This window comes from Vidua macroura, chromosome 10 (genome assembly GCF_024509145.1).
Source record: "Vidua macroura isolate BioBank_ID:100142 chromosome 10, ASM2450914v1, whole genome shotgun sequence".
In the NCBI taxonomy this organism is placed as follows: Eukaryota; Metazoa; Chordata; class Aves; order Passeriformes; family Viduidae; genus Vidua; species Vidua macroura.
Genome location: NC_071580.1, coordinates 7,303,012 through 7,322,211, shown reverse-complemented (window position 1 = coordinate 7,322,211; position 19,200 = coordinate 7,303,012). Strand labels below are relative to the sequence as shown.

The 19,200-nt window shown below is 36.9% G+C and overlaps 1 protein-coding gene across 1 annotated transcript; it reads left to right on the top strand.

Moving 5' to 3' along the window:
• Window positions 1-29: 29 nt before the first annotated feature.
• Window positions 30-19,195, top strand: CCDC39 (coiled-coil domain containing 39). Its single transcript, XM_053986143.1, has 20 exons — window positions 30-216; window positions 559-678; window positions 1,745-1,891; window positions 2,916-3,074; window positions 4,032-4,124; window positions 4,211-4,339; window positions 4,858-5,049; window positions 6,659-6,762; window positions 7,083-7,215; window positions 10,123-10,317; window positions 10,994-11,158; window positions 11,720-11,857; window positions 13,191-13,399; window positions 14,618-14,741; window positions 15,479-15,638; window positions 15,934-16,040; window positions 17,359-17,499; window positions 17,649-17,828; window positions 18,044-18,126; window positions 18,750-19,195. Exons 1-20 carry the CDS (start codon window positions 106-108, stop codon window positions 18,907-18,909), a joined length of 2,850 nt encoding a protein of 949 aa, XP_053842118.1. The 5' UTR covers window positions 30-105; the 3' UTR covers window positions 18,910-19,195.
• Window positions 19,196-19,200: the final 5 nt, after the last annotated feature.

Here is a 19,200-nt window from a genome sequence, read left to right as displayed (position 1 = left end):
GCCGCCCGCGGCCCCTCCCGGCCGGAGCCGCCGTTGCCAAGCGCCCGGAGCCGCCTCAGCCCCGGCCCTGCCGCAGCCCCGGCTCTTGTAGGCCCCTCCGCAGCCATGGAGAACCCGCCCGGCCCCACCGCCGCCCCGGTGCTGGCCGAGCTGCAGTGGGAGCCCGGCTATGCCGTGCCCGTGGCCAACGCCGAGAACAAGGCGCTGGAGGACGAAGTGAGCGCGGGGAGAGGAGCCCGCGCTCCCCCCGGGGCCGGGGAGGGAGGGAGGGATGGATAGAAGGAAAGCTCGCGGGTTCCGCGGAGCGGCCCGGGGAGTCGGGAGGGCGATCCCCGCCTCCGAGCGGGACCCGCGCACCCGCATCCCCCGAGCCCCGCAGGAGGAGCGGTGCGAGTTGTCCGTTCCCTTAGCAAAGCTCCGGGTTTTCTCCTGAAATCCCTCATTTCACTGCTTTGGAGGAATGTAGCAGCTACTTCTTACGTTATTTTTTCATTAATAATTGCAGGTAATAAGCACTTAACCACAAACAGTAACTTGACGATTCTAACTCTTAAACAGCTGCACAAGCTGCGAAAGGAAAAAGAGGAGCTGCAGAATGAGCTGAGCAACTGTGAGGAGCGCATAGAAGCAATGACGTCTCATTTGAAAAATGTGAGACAAGAGATAAGCTTCTCTCAGGTAAATCACCACCTTTAGCAGGTCTGTTTTGTCAGACAGACCTGTAACCTGAGTTTCTCTCTGTGGCTGGTGTCCTTGTCTATTTTGCCACTTTTGTTAGAGATTTGTTAGGCCTTTATTCCAGGATTTACACAGGAAACAACAATTAAACTACGTATCTCAGTGATATTATTTGACGGTCATTAAGACCATCCAAATTCAACTTACTGTACCTAGGAAAAAGTCAGGAAGGGTGCATTTTAGAATTCTTCCTAAATGGGGACTTCTGCAGATATTAATAAAAAAAAAATTGGTCAAGGAAAACACCAGTGTAAGGGGAAAAAAATATAATCTTTATAATGGTGAAGAATTAGGTGTGAAATGCTGGTGAAGACTTAATTCACGGACATGAAAAATGAAGTGAGATGGTCAAGATCTAAGTCTTTACCTACACTCTGAATTAACTGACCAAAAGGGCTAGTTTAGATTTCTAAGAAGTCTTGAGGCAAAGATTTACACCTTTCAGATAAAATATCCTGGGTGAAAAAGTCTTAGGAAACTGCCCTGCATCTGAACAACTTCTTTATTTATTTTGGCCAGATTCAATCATTAATTTGATTTAAAGGACAGAAAGGTTAGACAATATCCAGGTACTGCTATAGGCCAGCAGGGGAGGTCTCTCTCAGCATAGAACAATAAAATATTTTTTTGCTGTGCTTCCTGGATCTGATGTAAAGTCACTTATGATCAAGAGACTAAGATTTTGTTGTTGAAATGTTAAGATTCTGAATCTTGGGTGAAAAAAAATCTTAGAATTGAGTTTTTAGGGATACAAAAGGTTGATCTGTGGATACTTGATACAATGTGTACATATGTATATATAAGAATATGGGTATTTGAGATACTAAAGCCAATAAATTTTCTCTGAAAATTCCTTCATTTACATAGTGAAACCATCTCTGACTTGGGATTCAATTGTTTGTAAAAGAAAAGATTGTTGATGTTTGTTTATTGTAAAATACTGAACTTTATTGTAAAATACAGAACTTTTGTTTATTGTAAAATATTGAACTTTATTATTCTGCAGTCTCTTTACAAAGCCAAAGAGAATGAAATTGAAACTGAACATCACTTTAAAGCCCTTGCTGAGAGAGAATATGGACGTCTCAAAAACGACATTAAACGACTGCAAGATGAGATAGCTTCCTTGAGACAAAAGAAAAGCATTCAAGAAGTAAGGTTTGAAATTTTTGGAACGGAACACCTCTACTGCAAAATTTTATGGCTTGTTCTCACTTGCACATGGTAGTATAAGTCATTAATAGTTAATTATAATAAAGCTTATAATCTGTAGTAGATGATCTGGACGGGCTTTTCTGTTTGTAGGCAAGTAGAGTGACACTGAGAATGTTACTGCATGGACTGGTCAAGACTTAGCAAATATTAATTAAATATTGAATGAATTCTGTTCTTAATGCCAGATACACAGCCACACATCCATCTCACAGTATTTGTAATTCTCACAGGTATTTTCTTAATAGTTTAAAAATTAAATGGTTGGTGGTAAATCTTCTCTACATAAAATAAACTTGGGTCATGATTTCAAGATCAAAGATTTGGTTTAAGTTACAAAGTAATCTAATGCTACTCATTTACAGATGGTCTTCTGGGTTTGGAACTGTCTCTTTTTCTTCCTATTCATTATTTAATTATATTTTTAAAAAATTGTTCTTTTTCTTCTGAAGTCTGTTTGTAATCTCCAGTCTCTCAGAATGGGTAGCAGGATGAAGATATTCACACCATTCATCTGGATCTAGATTCTCTCATTTTTTTGTCAGGAAGTCTCTTCACAGTGACATGAAGAGGTCACATTTGAAAATTTATATGTAGGATAAGGGTTTAACAACTGGGCCTCAATGAGTAAGGGAGAAACTTTACCTTTGGATGCCTCAGATCAGTTTATTATATGGAACAAATACCCTGCAGATGGGTTTATATTGCCAGAGGTTGACTTTTCTGTTTAAAATTATTTGCATTTTAAATTAGTGGCAACCTACTGGCTTGTTTCTTCTTTAAGACCAGGATGTCCAATAGCATTCCTCAAGTATAACACACAATTAATAAGAAAGAAAACTATCAATTCTGTGGACAAGATGTGGGTAAACTTGTCACAGTACCTTGAACTGGTTGCTTCAATTATTATTCAATGGATGTTAGACATTTGATATTGAACCTTTAATTTTCTCTTCTTTTATTAGAATACTATAAATAAAACCACTAAGAAGCTGGAAAACTTAAAACAACAGATGAGCTGGGATGAGGAACTCCTGGAGAGCTGGCTAAAGGAGTTGAACCGTACAGATAATGATGCCATTGCAATCCAGAAGTATGCACTGCAAGATGAAGGGAAACTAGGAGTAAGTAGAAATGACAGAAACCAAAGGAAGAACCATGTTATCACTTGAAGACCTTGTTATGTTATCAATTCAGAAAAAATGAAGACAAGATTTTGTACAACACTGCTTTGAACCTGGTTTCCATTTGGCACAACAGTGCAATTCCATGTGAGGCTCATTTTGAAGTTGAGAGAACAGGTTTTGCAATAATGAGAGACGTAATTGAAGACATTAATTTGCTTATTCATATGGGCAAGATTTGAGTTTAAATTTTTTGAAAGGGTGCACAAATAAAGTCTAGAAAACAGTGCCACTGAATTAAGAGGCGTTTGTTCAAAAATTCACACCAAGTATGGATGAATAGTGTAGAATTTCCCTTTAGAACTGAATTTATTAATATTGCTGAAAACAAATTACAGCTGCTTCAGTAAAGCTACCTGGAATAATGGAAGACATAAACATATATATCTGTATAAAGAGGAATTCCAGTCAAAAGTTCAGAGTTTATAAGGGTGAGTTTACCAGTATATTATTAATGTAGAGATAAGTAACCCTATTAGTTTTTATTATGGTTATTATTATTTTAAAATATTTTTTATTCTTTATTTATTAATATTATTATTTTTAATTATTCTTTAAGTAGAGTGAGGATAAATTTGATTTTTACTCATTAAATACTTAATCCAAGTGTTTGTTTACACAAATACTCTCACTGCTGTGTGCCAAGGACACCACACACACATTTACATACAGTTGAGGGTTACTTTGGCCTTGCTGCAGTTTGGTTCTTATGGCCACTTGTGTTGACTGAAAATTTGGGAGGCTGCACTGTCAATTTTTTGTTTTCTAGAACACAATAAAATTGATGCCTCAAGAATTTAACCCCTGATTGTAGCAGGGCTTTAAAAATTTATAAAATGTGATCTCTTTATTTTCAAATACTTAATTTTCAAATATTTTCATATCCTTTCATTTTAGACATTAACCCTTCAAATAGAAAAGTTGACCATGGAAGCAAACCAGAAGCGCAGAGCTCTGGATAATGAGCTTACAGAAACCATGACAGCTCAGGTTTGTGCTTAAGGTTCTCAAAGATCCCTCGTTTATATGTGGCATTTTTAACTTCAGAAATCATGGAGGTGCTTTCTTTTAAACAGATGGAGCTTGACAGAGCAGCTGAAGATCTTCGCAGGGTTCATCAAGAAAGGCAAGAAGTCATCAGGCAGTGGGAGAATGCAATTCATCAGATGCAGAAAAGAGATCAGGAGATAGATCAATGTGCTTTGGTAAAACTGCTGTAACTGATCCATTTCGGGGTTTGGGTTTGATGTGGGGTGGTTTTTTTTGGTTTTTTTTTAACATCAAAATGACAATATAATTTTCTGGGGAGGTAATGTTTTACTTAACCTTTCAAAATGCACAATTTTCACTGAGTAGTTATAAATCTGTCAGGTAGAGTAAGCATTATTAATGCTGATAATTTTCTTGTTTAATTTCATCTGTTTCAAGTCTACCTGAAGTTTTGCTTAGCTTCTTTTTTCCCAATCAATGAAGAATTATTTTATTTTCATAAGAGTTTACGGTATCTTTTTGTTTTTAAGTTATTGGAATATTTTGGAAATTTCCAGTCCAAAACACTGTAGTGTTTGGTGTGATGTATCCATGGAATAAAATAATTTTAAGAATGATAACTGGGCTGTCTCAGGCAAATAGTAATAATAATAGGAATTGATCTTCTGGTTGTACCCTTTATTAATCTAACACAACTAATGCAAGCAAATCTAAAACGTTTTTATCCTGATAGCTAATTGCAGAGACAAAACAGGAGATCCGAAACAAAGAAATTTTGCTGAGAGAGAAGACTGCCTTTTTGGTAAATGAAACTGTTAACAACATGGAATATGAAAAGAAAATCTTCACTGCTGAGCGGGAAGCAAACAACCTCCGAAAGGAGTTCCAGACTCAGGATGCTCGAAAGACTCAGCTGCAGGATGAGGTAAGGGTGACCAAACAGTTCAGGAAAACAGACTGAAACTAGAACTGAGCACCAGATGGAGGAAATACAGGAATAGCATTTCCTTTTCTCTGGTTTTATACTACTAGGCTCTTAATAATTCAGCAAAATGTTGCTTTTCTCAGCCAAGTCCTGTTTATTAGGATTTGAACCCTCAACTTAATCCTGTCATTGAGAGTGGTGAAAAGATTGGTATGTATTCTCTGTTGTGTGGGTGTAAAATGGATGAATTTTCTCTTAAATGGTCTAACACTGTTAGATGCCTCAGGAGCTTCTTTCCTTTAGCAGACATACACTGCAGTATTGTATAAAGATGAGAGAAGTCTCTTCCAGATTCCAAACAATTCCTGTCCCGTGGTCTCAGAAGTGTGTGTTGATGGCCTGGTAGTCAGGTTACAATTCCTGGGGAAAACACCCACTGCTTTCATGTGGCTTTCTAATCAAGAGGCAGTGGGACAGGGCTGCCCTGTGAACAAGCCATGCTTGATGCTGTCCTTACTGAATTTGCACTTAAACCTGGGAATGAGAGGCACTGCTTAATTACTTAAATGCCCGTAGAAGTATTTCTAGGAAGTAATTTGAGTTTCATGGCTCTGCTGAGAAGGGATACACTTGTATTACCTGAGTAAGTTTTTTCTTAACAAGAAAGTAGTAACACTGGGGTACTCAGCAAGTTTAGTGACTTTTGAAAAACCCTGCCTCTGCTGTTGCCTTAACTTTGGGGTAGCTTTTTTGTAGCAGGTGGTTCATAGGATGATCTCCTAATTAAACTGTAGGTAGCCCAAACAAGGTGTAGGCTATTATATTACCCTATAATTCATGCAAGCTTGAGGGTTTGTAGAATTGGTCGGTTTTCATCTCAAGCTGTGAAATTCTTGCTTGAAGTTTTTCACAATTAATACTCCACAATGGGATAATAGATCAGTCTTCTCTTATTAGAATATCTGTAGGATGCATGTGAGAAACAAGGAAAGAAGGAGACAGTTCAGCCAACAACTTGTGACCTCTAAGAAAACTTCTATACAGGCTTTTGATCAGTTTTCTTCATCTGTGAAAGTGAAAACAAACTTATCGTGAAGATAAAAGAGCTACTGATTGGAAAGTATTCTTACCCTATTTAATGAGTGTATGCTGTCATGTATTTTTTAACAAATTAAATATCTGTGTATTTTTGTCACAGTGATATCTTAATCAAAATAATCTTATCTATCCAGCAAAGTTTGACAAAGAAATAGATATATAAGGTTATCCATGTTCACAAAAAACCTCAGCAAAGTCAGCTGTGCCCTATAAAACCATGGTTCTACTTATACAGATGCTGTTGGACAAGAATTGCAGTCCCTAGCACTTCCATAATTCATGTTCTTAATTATTATTATTTTTTCCCAGTACTCATACTGTGTAATTAGTCTATTGAATTTACTAGCTGGGCCAATTTACAGTGCTTCAGAATTTGCAGCACTCCTCATTTGGAGAGCACTGTTTAAAAGTAATGGAATACTTTCCAATAAATAGGAAAATATAATTTTAAATATCTCAACATGTACCAAAGTAAGTAAGAGCTTTCTTGCTCGATTTTGTCATTTATTAGCTGCAGACTTTGAAATCCATTGTGAACAGAACTGCTTCTGATCTAGAGTCCTTGAGAACACAAATTACCAATCTGAAGAAAGAAATTCAGGGAAAACAAGCCAGGTAAGAAACAGACCTTTAAAGGTAACATTTGTAAGGATTGATACAACCAAATCCTTGAGATACAAAATAACTTTAAATAATCTTGATCTTGACTGAAATCATCAACTTTCTGGTTACTTCATGCATAGATTTGGTACTGGGTAATTTAGGCAAAATACTCTTGGTAATCCTTGTTTTTAAAGGGTGGGGGGAAAAAAAATCAGGGCCTTGTTTATCATAGGTTGAAGATTAGACTGAGGCAACTGCTCAGTCAGATTTGCTGCTTCCTTTTGGCAGCATTCTCTAGACAACCTACATTTAACTTTTGTCATTTTGTTTAGATTAAAACTTCTTAATGAAAAAAATGCAAGTCTTTCTGATAAACTGAAGCTTGCAATTGAGGAGACACTCAGTGCAGAAGAGCAAGCTTTGAGGTTGGAAGAAATATTGAAAGAAGAAGAAAAAAGTGTTGAGGTAAAATGATTTTCATGGTTTCTAGAAATGAGGAGTTGTTTGTATTTGCAGGCTCTATATTTTAAAATTATCTCTTTAATTTTAAAATTTTCTATTAAAATGAAATTATTGATATGACATGTAGCTATTTCATCAAATACTGAAGTGTGCATGTAGATATGTCTGTGTTGAGAAAACTGGAGGAAAATAAATTATCCTAGTAACTCCAACTGTATTAGTTCAGGATACTGATACCCATCAATAAGGTTTTTAAAGAGATGAGAGAGATAAAGTGAGAGTCTTGTCAGGATGACTTTTCAGTATCGCTGCCACCAAAAACTTCTTGGCTCTAGTAAAACACCACCAAAATTCATAAACCTGCAAAGAGCTGTGATTTTGGCAAACTGTAAAAAAACATTTAGAAATCGTCTAATCAGATTTGGCTGGCCTGGTCTGCTTTTCATTATTTTAATTCTACTACATGATACTCTGACACAACCAACTTGGGGACTGTTAAATAATTACTGGCTCACTTTAGATTAATTTTTGTGAATAAAGATTTTGATCTGGGAAGTGGCATATACAAGCTATAATAAGGTGACTTTTTTTTAACATGCCTAATAATACTTCTATAAAATTAAAAACCCACTTCTTAGGTTGCAAATTAAGTTTAGGAAAAAAAAATCATTATCATCTGCTTAGCTGTAAAGAGCTTTTGAGTAAATGCAATGATGTAATGCAGTCTTTCAGGAAATGTTTATACTGTTTTGTCATGTTGCTACTAATTCTCTTAAAGTATTTTCACTACTTAGCTTCTGACTGAACATGACAGAAATATTCTTTTACATTTTGCTGGACGACTGAGCATTGGAGATGCTGAAGCTTTCATTGCTCCAGAATGACCAGGTTAAATTAATGTGACAGCAGGTGTCCCACACAGCTGACAACAAAGCTGTACCTCTGTATGCTCTTTCATGCCACTGTATGCTCTTTTTTTTTTCTTCTCCATTTTGTATTTCCTAGAGCATGCATGTGGAATAATGCCTTGCAGAAGAGTGAATGTCATTTTTCAAAGTTTTTAACTCCACAGGCATTAATCACACATTTTAAATACACTTTCAGAAGCTAGAGATGGAATGTCTTTCCTTTATAGATAGTTTCTTAAATTACAGGCCTTACTGTTTTGGCTTTTCAGATAATTTGAAAACAAGTAATGGTGTAGCATTTCATTAAAATGAAAACCTTCTTTTCTTCCCCTTTAGACAGTTTCCAGGGTGGCAAAAGCCTTAGCAGGGTTTCTTTACCCGTGTCTGTGGCAGATAACCTAAGATGACATTGAGCTTGGCAGCTCCACAGCTGCAGGGGAATATTTTAGCTAGGATGAACTGTTCTTGAACAATGTCTGTAATGTATTAGTCAGAAGCCTCCCCTCCATCACCATTAGACACACATGGCTCTTTGCTGCATCTGTTAATTTACTGTGAAGAGATATTTACAGGAACAATGTGGATGAAATGTCACTGGTTTTGCTCTCTAGTTCTGTGGTACCTCTCCCTGTTCAATTTGTGGCAAAACACTGTTGCACAGTGAGGCTTACTGAATGTCTTATCTCTGTTAACAACCTCACTTGAAGGGAGAGCAACAATTTCTGTTCAATAAATTAATTTAGTTATGCAATAAAGAAGTGAAGGTCAAATCATGATCCAGTGTCAGTGGATGAATTTGTAATTGTCATTAGCTTTAGAAATACAGCATTTGGCACATGCTTAAAAATCAGTTTGCTTCCAGAAGAAAGTTCCTTTGTTCAAGCATGACTGTAGCACTGACATGTGCTACAGTCCATAATAATTTCATATTAAACTTACACTTGCCTTTTACATCCTGAGTTTTGAATTTGGAATTGCACTTACAGCAAGTTCAACTACAAACAAATTCTGTTGGGTAGAATGGGCAATGTGATTACAAGCCCATAGAGAAGGCATTAACTTATCTTTAACCATTATTTAAGCCAGCAAGGTGGTTACATATATATTAAATCCAGAATAAACCCATTGTTAATTAATGTAGAAAAGTGAGTTCTCAGGTGTTTGGCATATAAATTTAAATGTACATCTTCAAATTCTGTATCAGACTTGAGCTGAATGTAAATGAGTCCTTTGGAACAGGAAGGGGAAATCACATCACTTGTAGTAGGATGTACCTCACAGGAAACTGGAATGCACAATGGCCTGAGCTTTGGAAGGCCTTTGGCTGCTTGAGTGGGAGAGGTGGAAGGAAGGGAGAAAAGAATAAAATTGTTTTCCTTATTAGAGTTATAAAAAGATCTCAATTTTCATTGTTTTCAGTCCATTACAGGTTACCTGAAATGTTCAGCATTATTTTTTATCCTACTGAAACTTCATTTCCTGCACTGATTTAAGTGTTAATGGCAACTTACCTCTGAGAAAAAGGAAGTGATTTTAGAAAGTGTAATTTTTCAGAATTATTCCCTCTTAGATAAACACACACATACATATATGTGCACACGCAGCATTACAAGATTTAATAAACCATTGAAAAGCTTTGTATTATATTCCTCAAATATTCACAGATGCTGGAGGCAGTAAGGAGGTTTTTTGAAAAGAATGACAGGAATTTAGTTTTCTGAAAGACTGAAAAGATAGCATTCCTATAACTAGGAAAAAAAAGTCATGTAATTGTAGGGTAGAATTAAATTTTTAAAAATTAATAAAAAATATTACTTCCTCTTTAAATCAAATAGTTGTTTTGCCAACCATTTTGAAGACTTCCAAAATTCCATGTTCATATTAATGGATATTGTATTATTTTTTCCTATCTATGATTAATAAAAACAAATAATTCCTCAGAAATTAATTCTGATGTGATTAATTACTTCTTTCTTCTACTTAATGATCGATTTGTCACCAGGAAAAAGAAAACGAAATGAGACAGTTAAAGGACCTATTTTTCAAGAAGACTCAGGAGTTAAAAGTGCAGAGTGATAAGGAGAAGATTGTTCTGGCAGAAATTGAGGGAGGTCAAAAATCACTTAAAAATCTCAAGAGTCGACTGGGCAAACTTGACACAGAGCTATTGAAACAACAAGAATTAATATATAACCAGGTAAAATATTAATGTATTTTCACACTGTGATTGTTTCTTGAGTCTACTGATAGCACATTACTTGAATTCTGTAATCTTGAACAGCTTTCCATTTTGGAAATGCTATGTAGTATCATTTAAAGTTTGCTTTTATTTCTATTTCTAGATGTACAGATAAAATTGAAATTACTTAAACTTGCCAAAATATATCACCTACATTTTGCACTTGTGTGTTTCATTATTTTTTGGATCTGCTGCTTTTCCTGCTAATTCCTAAAAGCCATTCTTTACTTTGATCCCTCTGAACCACAGACACCTCGGGGTATATTTTTAAAGCAATACAAGAGGTACATGCCAAAATCCTGTTATTTGCTAATTGGATTATGTGCCTATTTCCTATGCACCACTTTGAAAATTTGCTTTTATATCAGCATCCACTGGTAGCAACAAGATGGCAACTCCATTGTTAGCCCCCCTACAGCAGCCTGTGCTGAGTGTGCTTTGTTACTCTTCTAGAAGATTACCCCAAACCATCACTGCTCATCAGTCATCTGAGATATTTTGCTAATGAGGTCTAAAAGCCAGAAACTATTATAAAAACAATAGCTTAATTGGGTGACTGTCTTAAAGCCAACATTTAGATCCAAGTTTATTGCTTATCTCAGACTATTAATTCTCTTCAAATTTATTTTAACAGGATTTTTATATTCAGCAAATACAGAGACGGTTGTCACGGTTAGAAGGGGAGGTTAATTCAGATGAAAAAGAACTTTTGGAAGGAAAAGTTGCTGAACTTAAGAAAACTTTAGAAGAAAAGAAAAAGGCATATGATGTTCTACAGTCACTGTACAGGAAACTTCAGGTAACTTCTTTAGAACATCATTTTGACTGTGTATCATTTAGAAACCTCAGAGAATTAAGTAGATTGGGTCTCAGTAATTAAGAAGTTGGCATTAGTCTAAAGGGTATCTGAACTTTATGTAACCAGTGTGGAAAACTTCATAAATTCCCTATAACTTCCAAAAAAATAGATTATTACTGCCCAAGTGAGACACCTTAGCATGAAGACAAGCATTGAATGTTGAAAAGACAAGCTGATCTTTCATCAATGTGTGACTGCTTGCAATTGTCTGAGTTTATCATTAGGCCCATGCAGAACTAGGAGAATGCTGTTTTGTAAAGCTATCACTTTTATAGTTTTTTATAAATTCATAAGTGCAGTTGCATTTAAAGTTGTCCACAGACCCCGTGCAGCACTCTGCATGAGGTCATGCCATGCAGTTTGCAGAGCAGCATATTGGACACATCATGGTCATGGTTCCTGGTTCCAGGACTTAAATACATCTCATTTAAAATTAACTAGTAGCTTTTGTTGCAATTTACATTCACTGAAATAAGCTCAATATAACTTATTTTGAAACAGAATGATGTCCAAATCACCAAGAGAACAATTGATAAGACAAGAGAAGAAACAAGTGGTTTGGTAGTGAAGATAGAAGAACTAACTCTTTTCAATGAGAGATCCCTTCAGGAGTTAAAAAAAGCTAAACACATTAAGCAGGTACAGTATTAGTTTGCAACTTTACTAACACAGGACACTCTTTGTTTGGGGTGTCATCTGCCTTGCACAGTGCTATATCATTACATACATTACATTAGTACACCTAATACATACATCCATACATTAGCACACCTTCTGTAGTTTTCTAATTTGCACTTCTTTCCCAGACTTTGAAGTCATTTTCATCACTATCATCTTACTAGGCAAAGTGTTGCTTCTCCTCCCTCCACAGCAAGAAGTCTGATGAAATATCAATTTAATCCCACATTAATTATACTACAATATCCACCAGGTCAGTGGTGTTTTTCCCCCTGAGAAACAATTAGCTTTAAAACAGAAAATATATTCACTGCTCAAGGATGTCTTTACATAACACTGAGTTTTTACTCTCAAGTTGTGATGCCTGCTAATAAGTTTGGCACAGTATTGCTATTAAACTGTAAGCTTTTTTTTTTCTAACAGATGATTTGAATCAATTTATATTCAAGTTTAAGGAATTTAAAACAATTTGTAAATAATTTCCTCACATTTTGATAAGCAGAAAAATACAGTTCCCACTCCTCCAATTATTGCACAGGTTTTTATTTTCTGCAGTAAGCTTTAGCCTTCCTAAAGGAAGCACTAACATAGTAGCAAAAATCAGAGTCTAAGTAGCAGGGGAAAGAGTTTTGCCTTCAACTTGACTGCTACACTTCCTCCTCAATGAAAGCTCTTTCCCTAAACATGGAACTTTTTGAGGGGGATGAAATTCAGGGGAAAAAAAGAAGCTGATGACCTAAAAGCACTCGGATAAAAATTGGTCGAGTTGGAATCATATGGTGTTTTAAAAGAATTATTTAATGTATTTGCATGCTAATGAAGTTCACTGCTTGCTGCTTTTCATGAGCTTTGGTATATACAATATTTTTTCATGTAACAAGATGATTTTCAGGCCTACAGAATCTAGAATATACTCCAAGACAGTTTTAATGGTTCGAGTGAGATATTAACTGCTCCAGAAAGCTCCTTGTAAGGTCTCTTATTTTATTTGAAATCACCTAAACTGAAAAAGTTGTAGAAGGAAAAGTCTAATAACCCAAAACTCAGCCTGAATTAGAAAGTCTGATGAATTTGTATAAAACCATTGAGGAAACAATCTACTCCCATCACAGTCACCATGTTAGACTGTTGGCAAATGAGAAAATGCCAAGACTTTTAAATGCAGAGCAAAATGAGTTTTACTGTTGTGTATATATGAAAGGTAAAATAATGAATAAATATTAATTTACAAATTTATAAATAATTTCAATTAAAACAATGATTTCTTATTTTGATGCCATTTGGCACTTACTAGGAGATGATGGTCGAAGATAATCTCTTAAAACTAGAACTGAAGCGCCTTCAAAATACTCTGTGTAATAAAGCAGAGAAAGTTCTAACACTGGAAAAACAACAATTGGAGTTAAAGAAAGCCATAGCAGAAAGAACTGAGGAGATCAGGATCCATAAGGCAATGCTGGACTCTGAGATAAGGCTGCTGGATCAGGAACGGCATCGCATGAGGTAACTGTTCTTACAGAAATTCAACTTGTAGCTTTGACTGAGTACGTTTTTTATGGGGATTTACTAAAACGAGAAGCAGTTTACCCAGCTTCACCATTAGAGAAATTGAAGATTAAATAAATCTTGCTCAAAGTTTTCTACCAAGACAGCTGAGGCCAGCAAGAGACCCCATGTGTGACCCCTCAGGCTGCAGCTTTAACTCCTTGGTGAACAGGAGATCAGTGGCCTTGCTGCAAGTGAGGAGCCTCAGCAGAAGTGAGAGGAAACCTCAGTCACAGACATCTTCTTACAGTAAACACTGTGTGTGTGACTCTGCCTTTTTCAAAATAATCTGAACATGTGAAACCTTGTGTCTGGAGGTATGCCAAAGTATATGAAACAGTATATGAAAAGTTGCTTTTAAAGAGGGTTTACTCCCAGCTGCTTGCTAAAACTGTAATTTCTTTGATTCAAACAGTAAGACTGGTTTGCTTTGTGGTGTATTTTGTTTGGTTGGGCTTTTCTTCTTTTTAACTAATGAGCTTTCCATTATGTGTCCTATATAACAAATTAAGTCTTACTAATTACATATGCACCCTCTCATAAAGCAATGACATGGAAATAACATTTCCCTCCTGTAATAATCAGTCCAAAGTATCTGGGATGGTTTTAGCCCTGAAATCCCAGTGTCTAGATTCAGCCAAAATTGAACACTTCAGCAGCTGAACTGCCCTGCTGACCACACGCCTCGCAATGGGAATTAGAGTGGTTTAGTATGACTGAGAACACAGACTGACCTTCTTCCTTTGGTGTCACCCAGCTGTTGGATACTCCCACAGAGTCTGATTTGAGGCTGTTCCTGGCTGTTCCTCACACTCATCCTGCAGTTGGAACATTAAGGTACCATCAACAGGGGCAGCTGGAGCAGCTCTGGGAGTGCATTACCAAACCCATAAATTTAGGGAAGGACTGTGGCACAGCCTCCCAGGGTGCAGTGATCTGGGATGTGAAAACAGAATTGACTCCACTTAGAACTTCAAAAGGCACATAGGTAACCAGAACAAGGGATGTTTGTGGCTGGGAGAGCACAGAAAACCACCAAGACCTGTAGCAGCACAACTCCTGGTACAGGCTGCTGGAATAACACCAGGAATTTAAATTGCTGCAGCAAGAACTGCCCACAAAACACCACCAGACAAACATTTTCTCAACCCATGTATTTTCTCCCCAAACAAACAGTGCTGAATTTCAAGATCGCCTATGGAAAATTGATAAACTGAAATGCAGATATGAAATTTTTACTCTTTCCATGATGCCACCTGAAGGAGAGGAAATGAAAAGTCAGGCCTACTATGTAATTAAGGTATTTTATTAACATCATTCATTATTATTCAATTATTTAAGCTATAAATTTCCCTTGGCTCTTAGACAACCTCCTTGCCTACTGCCTACTAAGAGTCTAATTGTTTTATGTTATCTGACACCATTGGTTATTTAAATGATACAGTAATTTCACAAGAATTTATGCGGAGCCTTAATTCTGAGCAGCTTGAAAATTTCAATGCTCATTAATTTACAAAAGCAGAAGAATTAGTGATCAAGTTACAATCCATTATGAACTGGAAAGAACTTTATTGGAATCTCACTGGACCTTAAGTTCTTCTACCTGTCAGAGTTATTTCCAGGTATTCATTTTACCATATGGGGTTTATACATTGAAGAATGTCTCCTTTCCCCTTTCACTTACCAATCACCTATGTATACTTCAGCTTTTCACTGGAAAAAAAGACAAAATCAGTCTTTATCCAAAATGCAATACCCTGGTTCTTGAACAAGAATCTGTTTATTTTGATCTCCACAAAATGTAGATGCTGCTGGGCAGGACTAAGTGAGCTCAGGCAGAGTCAGGTACCCATAATGAAACACCTCAAAGAACTTCAATACTGTCGATAACTCCTCCTTCCAGTTCCCTAGGCACCCAAATCTCAGTTCAAGTGGTTTTAACCCCTAAATATTGCTGTATAATAAATATTTTCTGTATAATTATCTTAATATTTTCATTATGTCTGCAGTCACCTAAAATAGTGGGTTTGCTTTCAGGCTGCACAGGAAAAGGAAGCACTTCAACAAGAAGGTGATGATTTGGATGCAAAGATCTGCAAAGCTCAAAAAGAAATCATGGCTATGGAAAACAGTTTGTGTGTACTTAAAAACTGGAACAGAAACTACAAAAACTCTTTCAAGGCAGTCCCTGAGACAAGTATGTGAAATAGAAATTAGATAGAAAATGCAACTTAATTCTAAATAATACTTATTAACTTTTGTGCCCTCTGCTGGCTCTGGAACCAGTAGCTCTTAAATCATTCTCCTTATGAAGTCAGTTACTTTTTCACAGTGATTTGGAATTAGTAGGGGAGAGTATTTAAAAACCCCTCAAACCTTGAGGCACTGAAATACTGCCAACAATATAGTAATATTCTGAAATGCAGTTATTTTCAAGTGAAAATTGAGTTGTATGCACAGCAATAATGCTGCTTCATTGTCTGGGATCACAGGTGAGGAACTTGAGGAAAAATTGAAACTAGAAAAGGACAAAAAGGATGCTGATGAAAAATACAAATACAAACAAAGACAGATCAAGGAACTTCAGAAAAATCTCCAGGTAAAATACAAGTAAAGTTCAGTCAGACAAGACTGCAGCATGTAGCTAAATCCATGCAAGTCATCCTAGAGGAATTTCCTAGAGGAAATTCATGGTACAATTTTTTTCTGCTCTTTTATTAAGATATGATTTTTAGAAGGTTCTACATCCCCTTTCAAAAAGTGAGTGATTATTTGAGTTTTCTTGAATCACACCAAAACTTGAGGAGTTTAGTCACATTCAGCTAGAAGTTTCAGAATCCCACATGCACTGACAGCTGCTGTTCTGGCAGCCCCTAAAGCAGCCACATGTGCAGCACACACCACCGTTGTACCATCCTGCCCAGCACCACAGATTAAAATGCACACAGCTTGGGACCTCTGGCATCTACAGCCCAGGATTTTTCTGGAACAGATTCAGTTTTATTAGCACTGAGGGTGCCTCAGTTAAACAGGATTAAATTAGCTGACTTGCAATTTAGCAGGCTGAGCACTAAATGCAGGCAAACAAGAGCCTGTGTTCTCAGGCTCCATAGCAAGGACTCACTCATGGTGCCCCTGGTTATCAAAAAGCCACTTGGACCTTAAGAAAGAGCAACACTTAATTCTGGTGTGTGACATTTCAGTTCTAATTTTAATTCTGCTGAGTGAAAATTCAGTTGTAATTTTATTAGGCAGAAAAAGCAAAGGCACATGGTCAAATTCCACATGATTGTTCTAAGCCCTGAGTCACTGCCTGCAGTCAGTAATCATTCCTATTGCTTATTCTACCACCACAGGACACAGCTCTTATTTCAGAGATGTTATTTCTTACGGTAAAGGGACACAGATCTTCATCAGGGAATAAGTCCTAGCACGTAACAGATGTTACAGCAAACCCATTCCTGCCTTTTAATTTTTTAAAATTTTTTTTATTTATTTATTTAAAAATACAGCTGCCCTTTGTGGAGCTGATCTTATTCATTCCAGTCAAAGGTATCCCTCTTCTCCTACAGGAAACAATATTGGGTTTTTTTTCAGGATAGCTTGCACTGGTAAGTTGGTAGGGTGCCAAGAAAATAGTTTGTAGCCATTATGAGATATAGCTGAAAAGACATACTTGTAACTTCATTACCAGTACCTTTAAAAGAGATGTAAATTACCTGTGAGTTTCTTTGTCCAGGTCTGTATCCACCAAACAGGTGGACTAGCAGAAAGTTTTGAGTTAATATTAGCACTAATTGCTTGAGCTACATTTAGAAAGAAGAAATAATGACAAGAGACCCTTCCACAAAAACAAAAAGTGAAAGGATACCAAACCTGCTTTATAAACTAATATTACTGTTCAAATTAATTTGCAGAGCATGCAACAACACTTTGATGTAATACAGAAGCAGCAGGCCCTCCTCAAAGAGCAAAAGAAAGAAAAAGAAGCTTTTATTTTGCAACTGAAGAAAGACATTGAAGAACAGAAACCAAAACTAAACAGGGTTATAAAACAGGTTTGTGTGTTTATTGATGAGAACTTCTGACTTTATAGACAGTAGTATGGGTTAAGATCTGTGGGTTAAACTCTGTGTTTTTAACTTAGCAGGTTTCTGAAAAACTTGTATTTTCATAAGAATAATGCTTTAAAAATATTTGTGTTAAGTGTTCCAAACTATCCAGAGAAATTGAGTCTCAGAGGGAAGGTGGAACAAAAACATTGGAAGAGAGAGACATTCATCTTCGAGAACTGAAAGCCTTCAACAGAACCATCAACCAAGTGATAGCTGATGTTCTAGAAGCAAATCCTGGTTTAGCTGCAGCCTTTCAAGTGTACTTTGACAAGGTGAGCTTTCCACTTAACTGCCACCAAAATCTTGAGTGAGAGCTCCAGCCTATAACTGAGTGTCTTTCAAGGACAACTCACAGTATGAGAAAACACAGAAGTGTTCACTTGCTTCCAGTATCTTTTGAAATGCCAAGCACTGTAAGTGCTCCTGATATCCCAATCCTATTATACAACCATCAGGTCAACTTGTTTTTTCTTTCCAAATTTTCTAGTACAATTTAGAGCTTCCGGTGGCTGCTTCTCCCACTGGTAGTCAAACTTCTCAGTCCCCACAGAGCTCACTACCTCCTACCAGGTAAGTTCTAACACTCTTGGTTTGCTTTCAGGTTTTTTTAAGATCAAGTTTAAATCATCAATATTAGTCCCTAACTGAAAAGATTCTTTAATCTTGAAGGTCATCTCAATTTTCTTTTTGCTGAAGACTGTAAAAACTTTCTCCTTTCTCTGTCCTTTAAGTTTACTACATTCTTCTAGAACATGAAGAATTTTCCTTCAGCATCCATCACAGTTTAGAAAACCCAATTATTACAGAATAATTACATTTACTTTTGTTTACTGTGCTCTAACAAAAAGAAAAAAAAAAAAAAAAAAGTGGTTTGATGTTATAAAAGGACAATTTTGAGCCACATTTTACACTTGGTAGTGTGAACATCCCTTCCTAATTAAGTAGAGAAGGTACTGATGCTTCTATTGGTACCTTCTTCCCATTCAGTGTATGCTCAAGTAGAGCCTGGGCCATGCTGACCCAGTTATGATCCAACATTCCCAGTGGTTACTGAAGCCATTTAGTGGTTGTGGCTACAGAGATCTTTTAGGGGGTTTCTGGGATAAACATGGCTTCACTGTGAGCCAACTTTGGCAGCTCTGTTTGAGATGCAGGGATTTCTGTATCCTAATTAGTAAATTTTTGTCTTTCAGAGTTCCCAGCAGAAAAACTTCAGCCTCTAGTCAGGTTTCACCAGCCAAAGTCGTGGAGCTGACCTTGCCTATCCCCACCCCTGAGGAAGCAGCAGCTCTTGGCTCACAGCCAGGCAGAAGAGGCAGCACCTCTGGGATTTCTGAACGCAAGAAGACTTAAGTCATTTTTTGAAGGCCACAATAGTTGAGATTTCTTAATTTTTGCAACTACCTGATATCCATGGAATTACCTGGAAATCTTGCAGCTGAAGTACAATTGTCATTGTGTGGATCTGCCACTCACCTTTGTAGATCTCTCTGTAAACCATGTAACCTTTTCTTCAGCAACACAACTGCTGCCTCCAAGCACTTGTAAAGCAAATCCCTACCACAGCTCAAACCAAGGGTTCACACTTGACCTTACCTAGACAATAAATGGTGTTGCAAAACTTGCTCTTCTGCTTCAAGTTGA

Excerpts from the sequence above, each read along its gene's own strand:
- CCDC39 (XM_053986143.1), top strand. The coding sequence starts at position 106 with ATGGAGAACCCGCCCGGCCCCACCGCCGCCCCGGTGCTGGCCGAGCTG. Across the intron at positions 11,858-13,190 it reads AAGCTAAACACATTAAGCAG|GAGATGATGGTCGAAGATAA; the intron begins GTACAGTATTAG and ends GGCACTTACTAG. Across the intron at positions 13,400-14,617 it reads CAGGAACGGCATCGCATGAG|TGCTGAATTTCAAGATCGCC; the intron begins GTAACTGTTCTT and ends CCAAACAAACAG.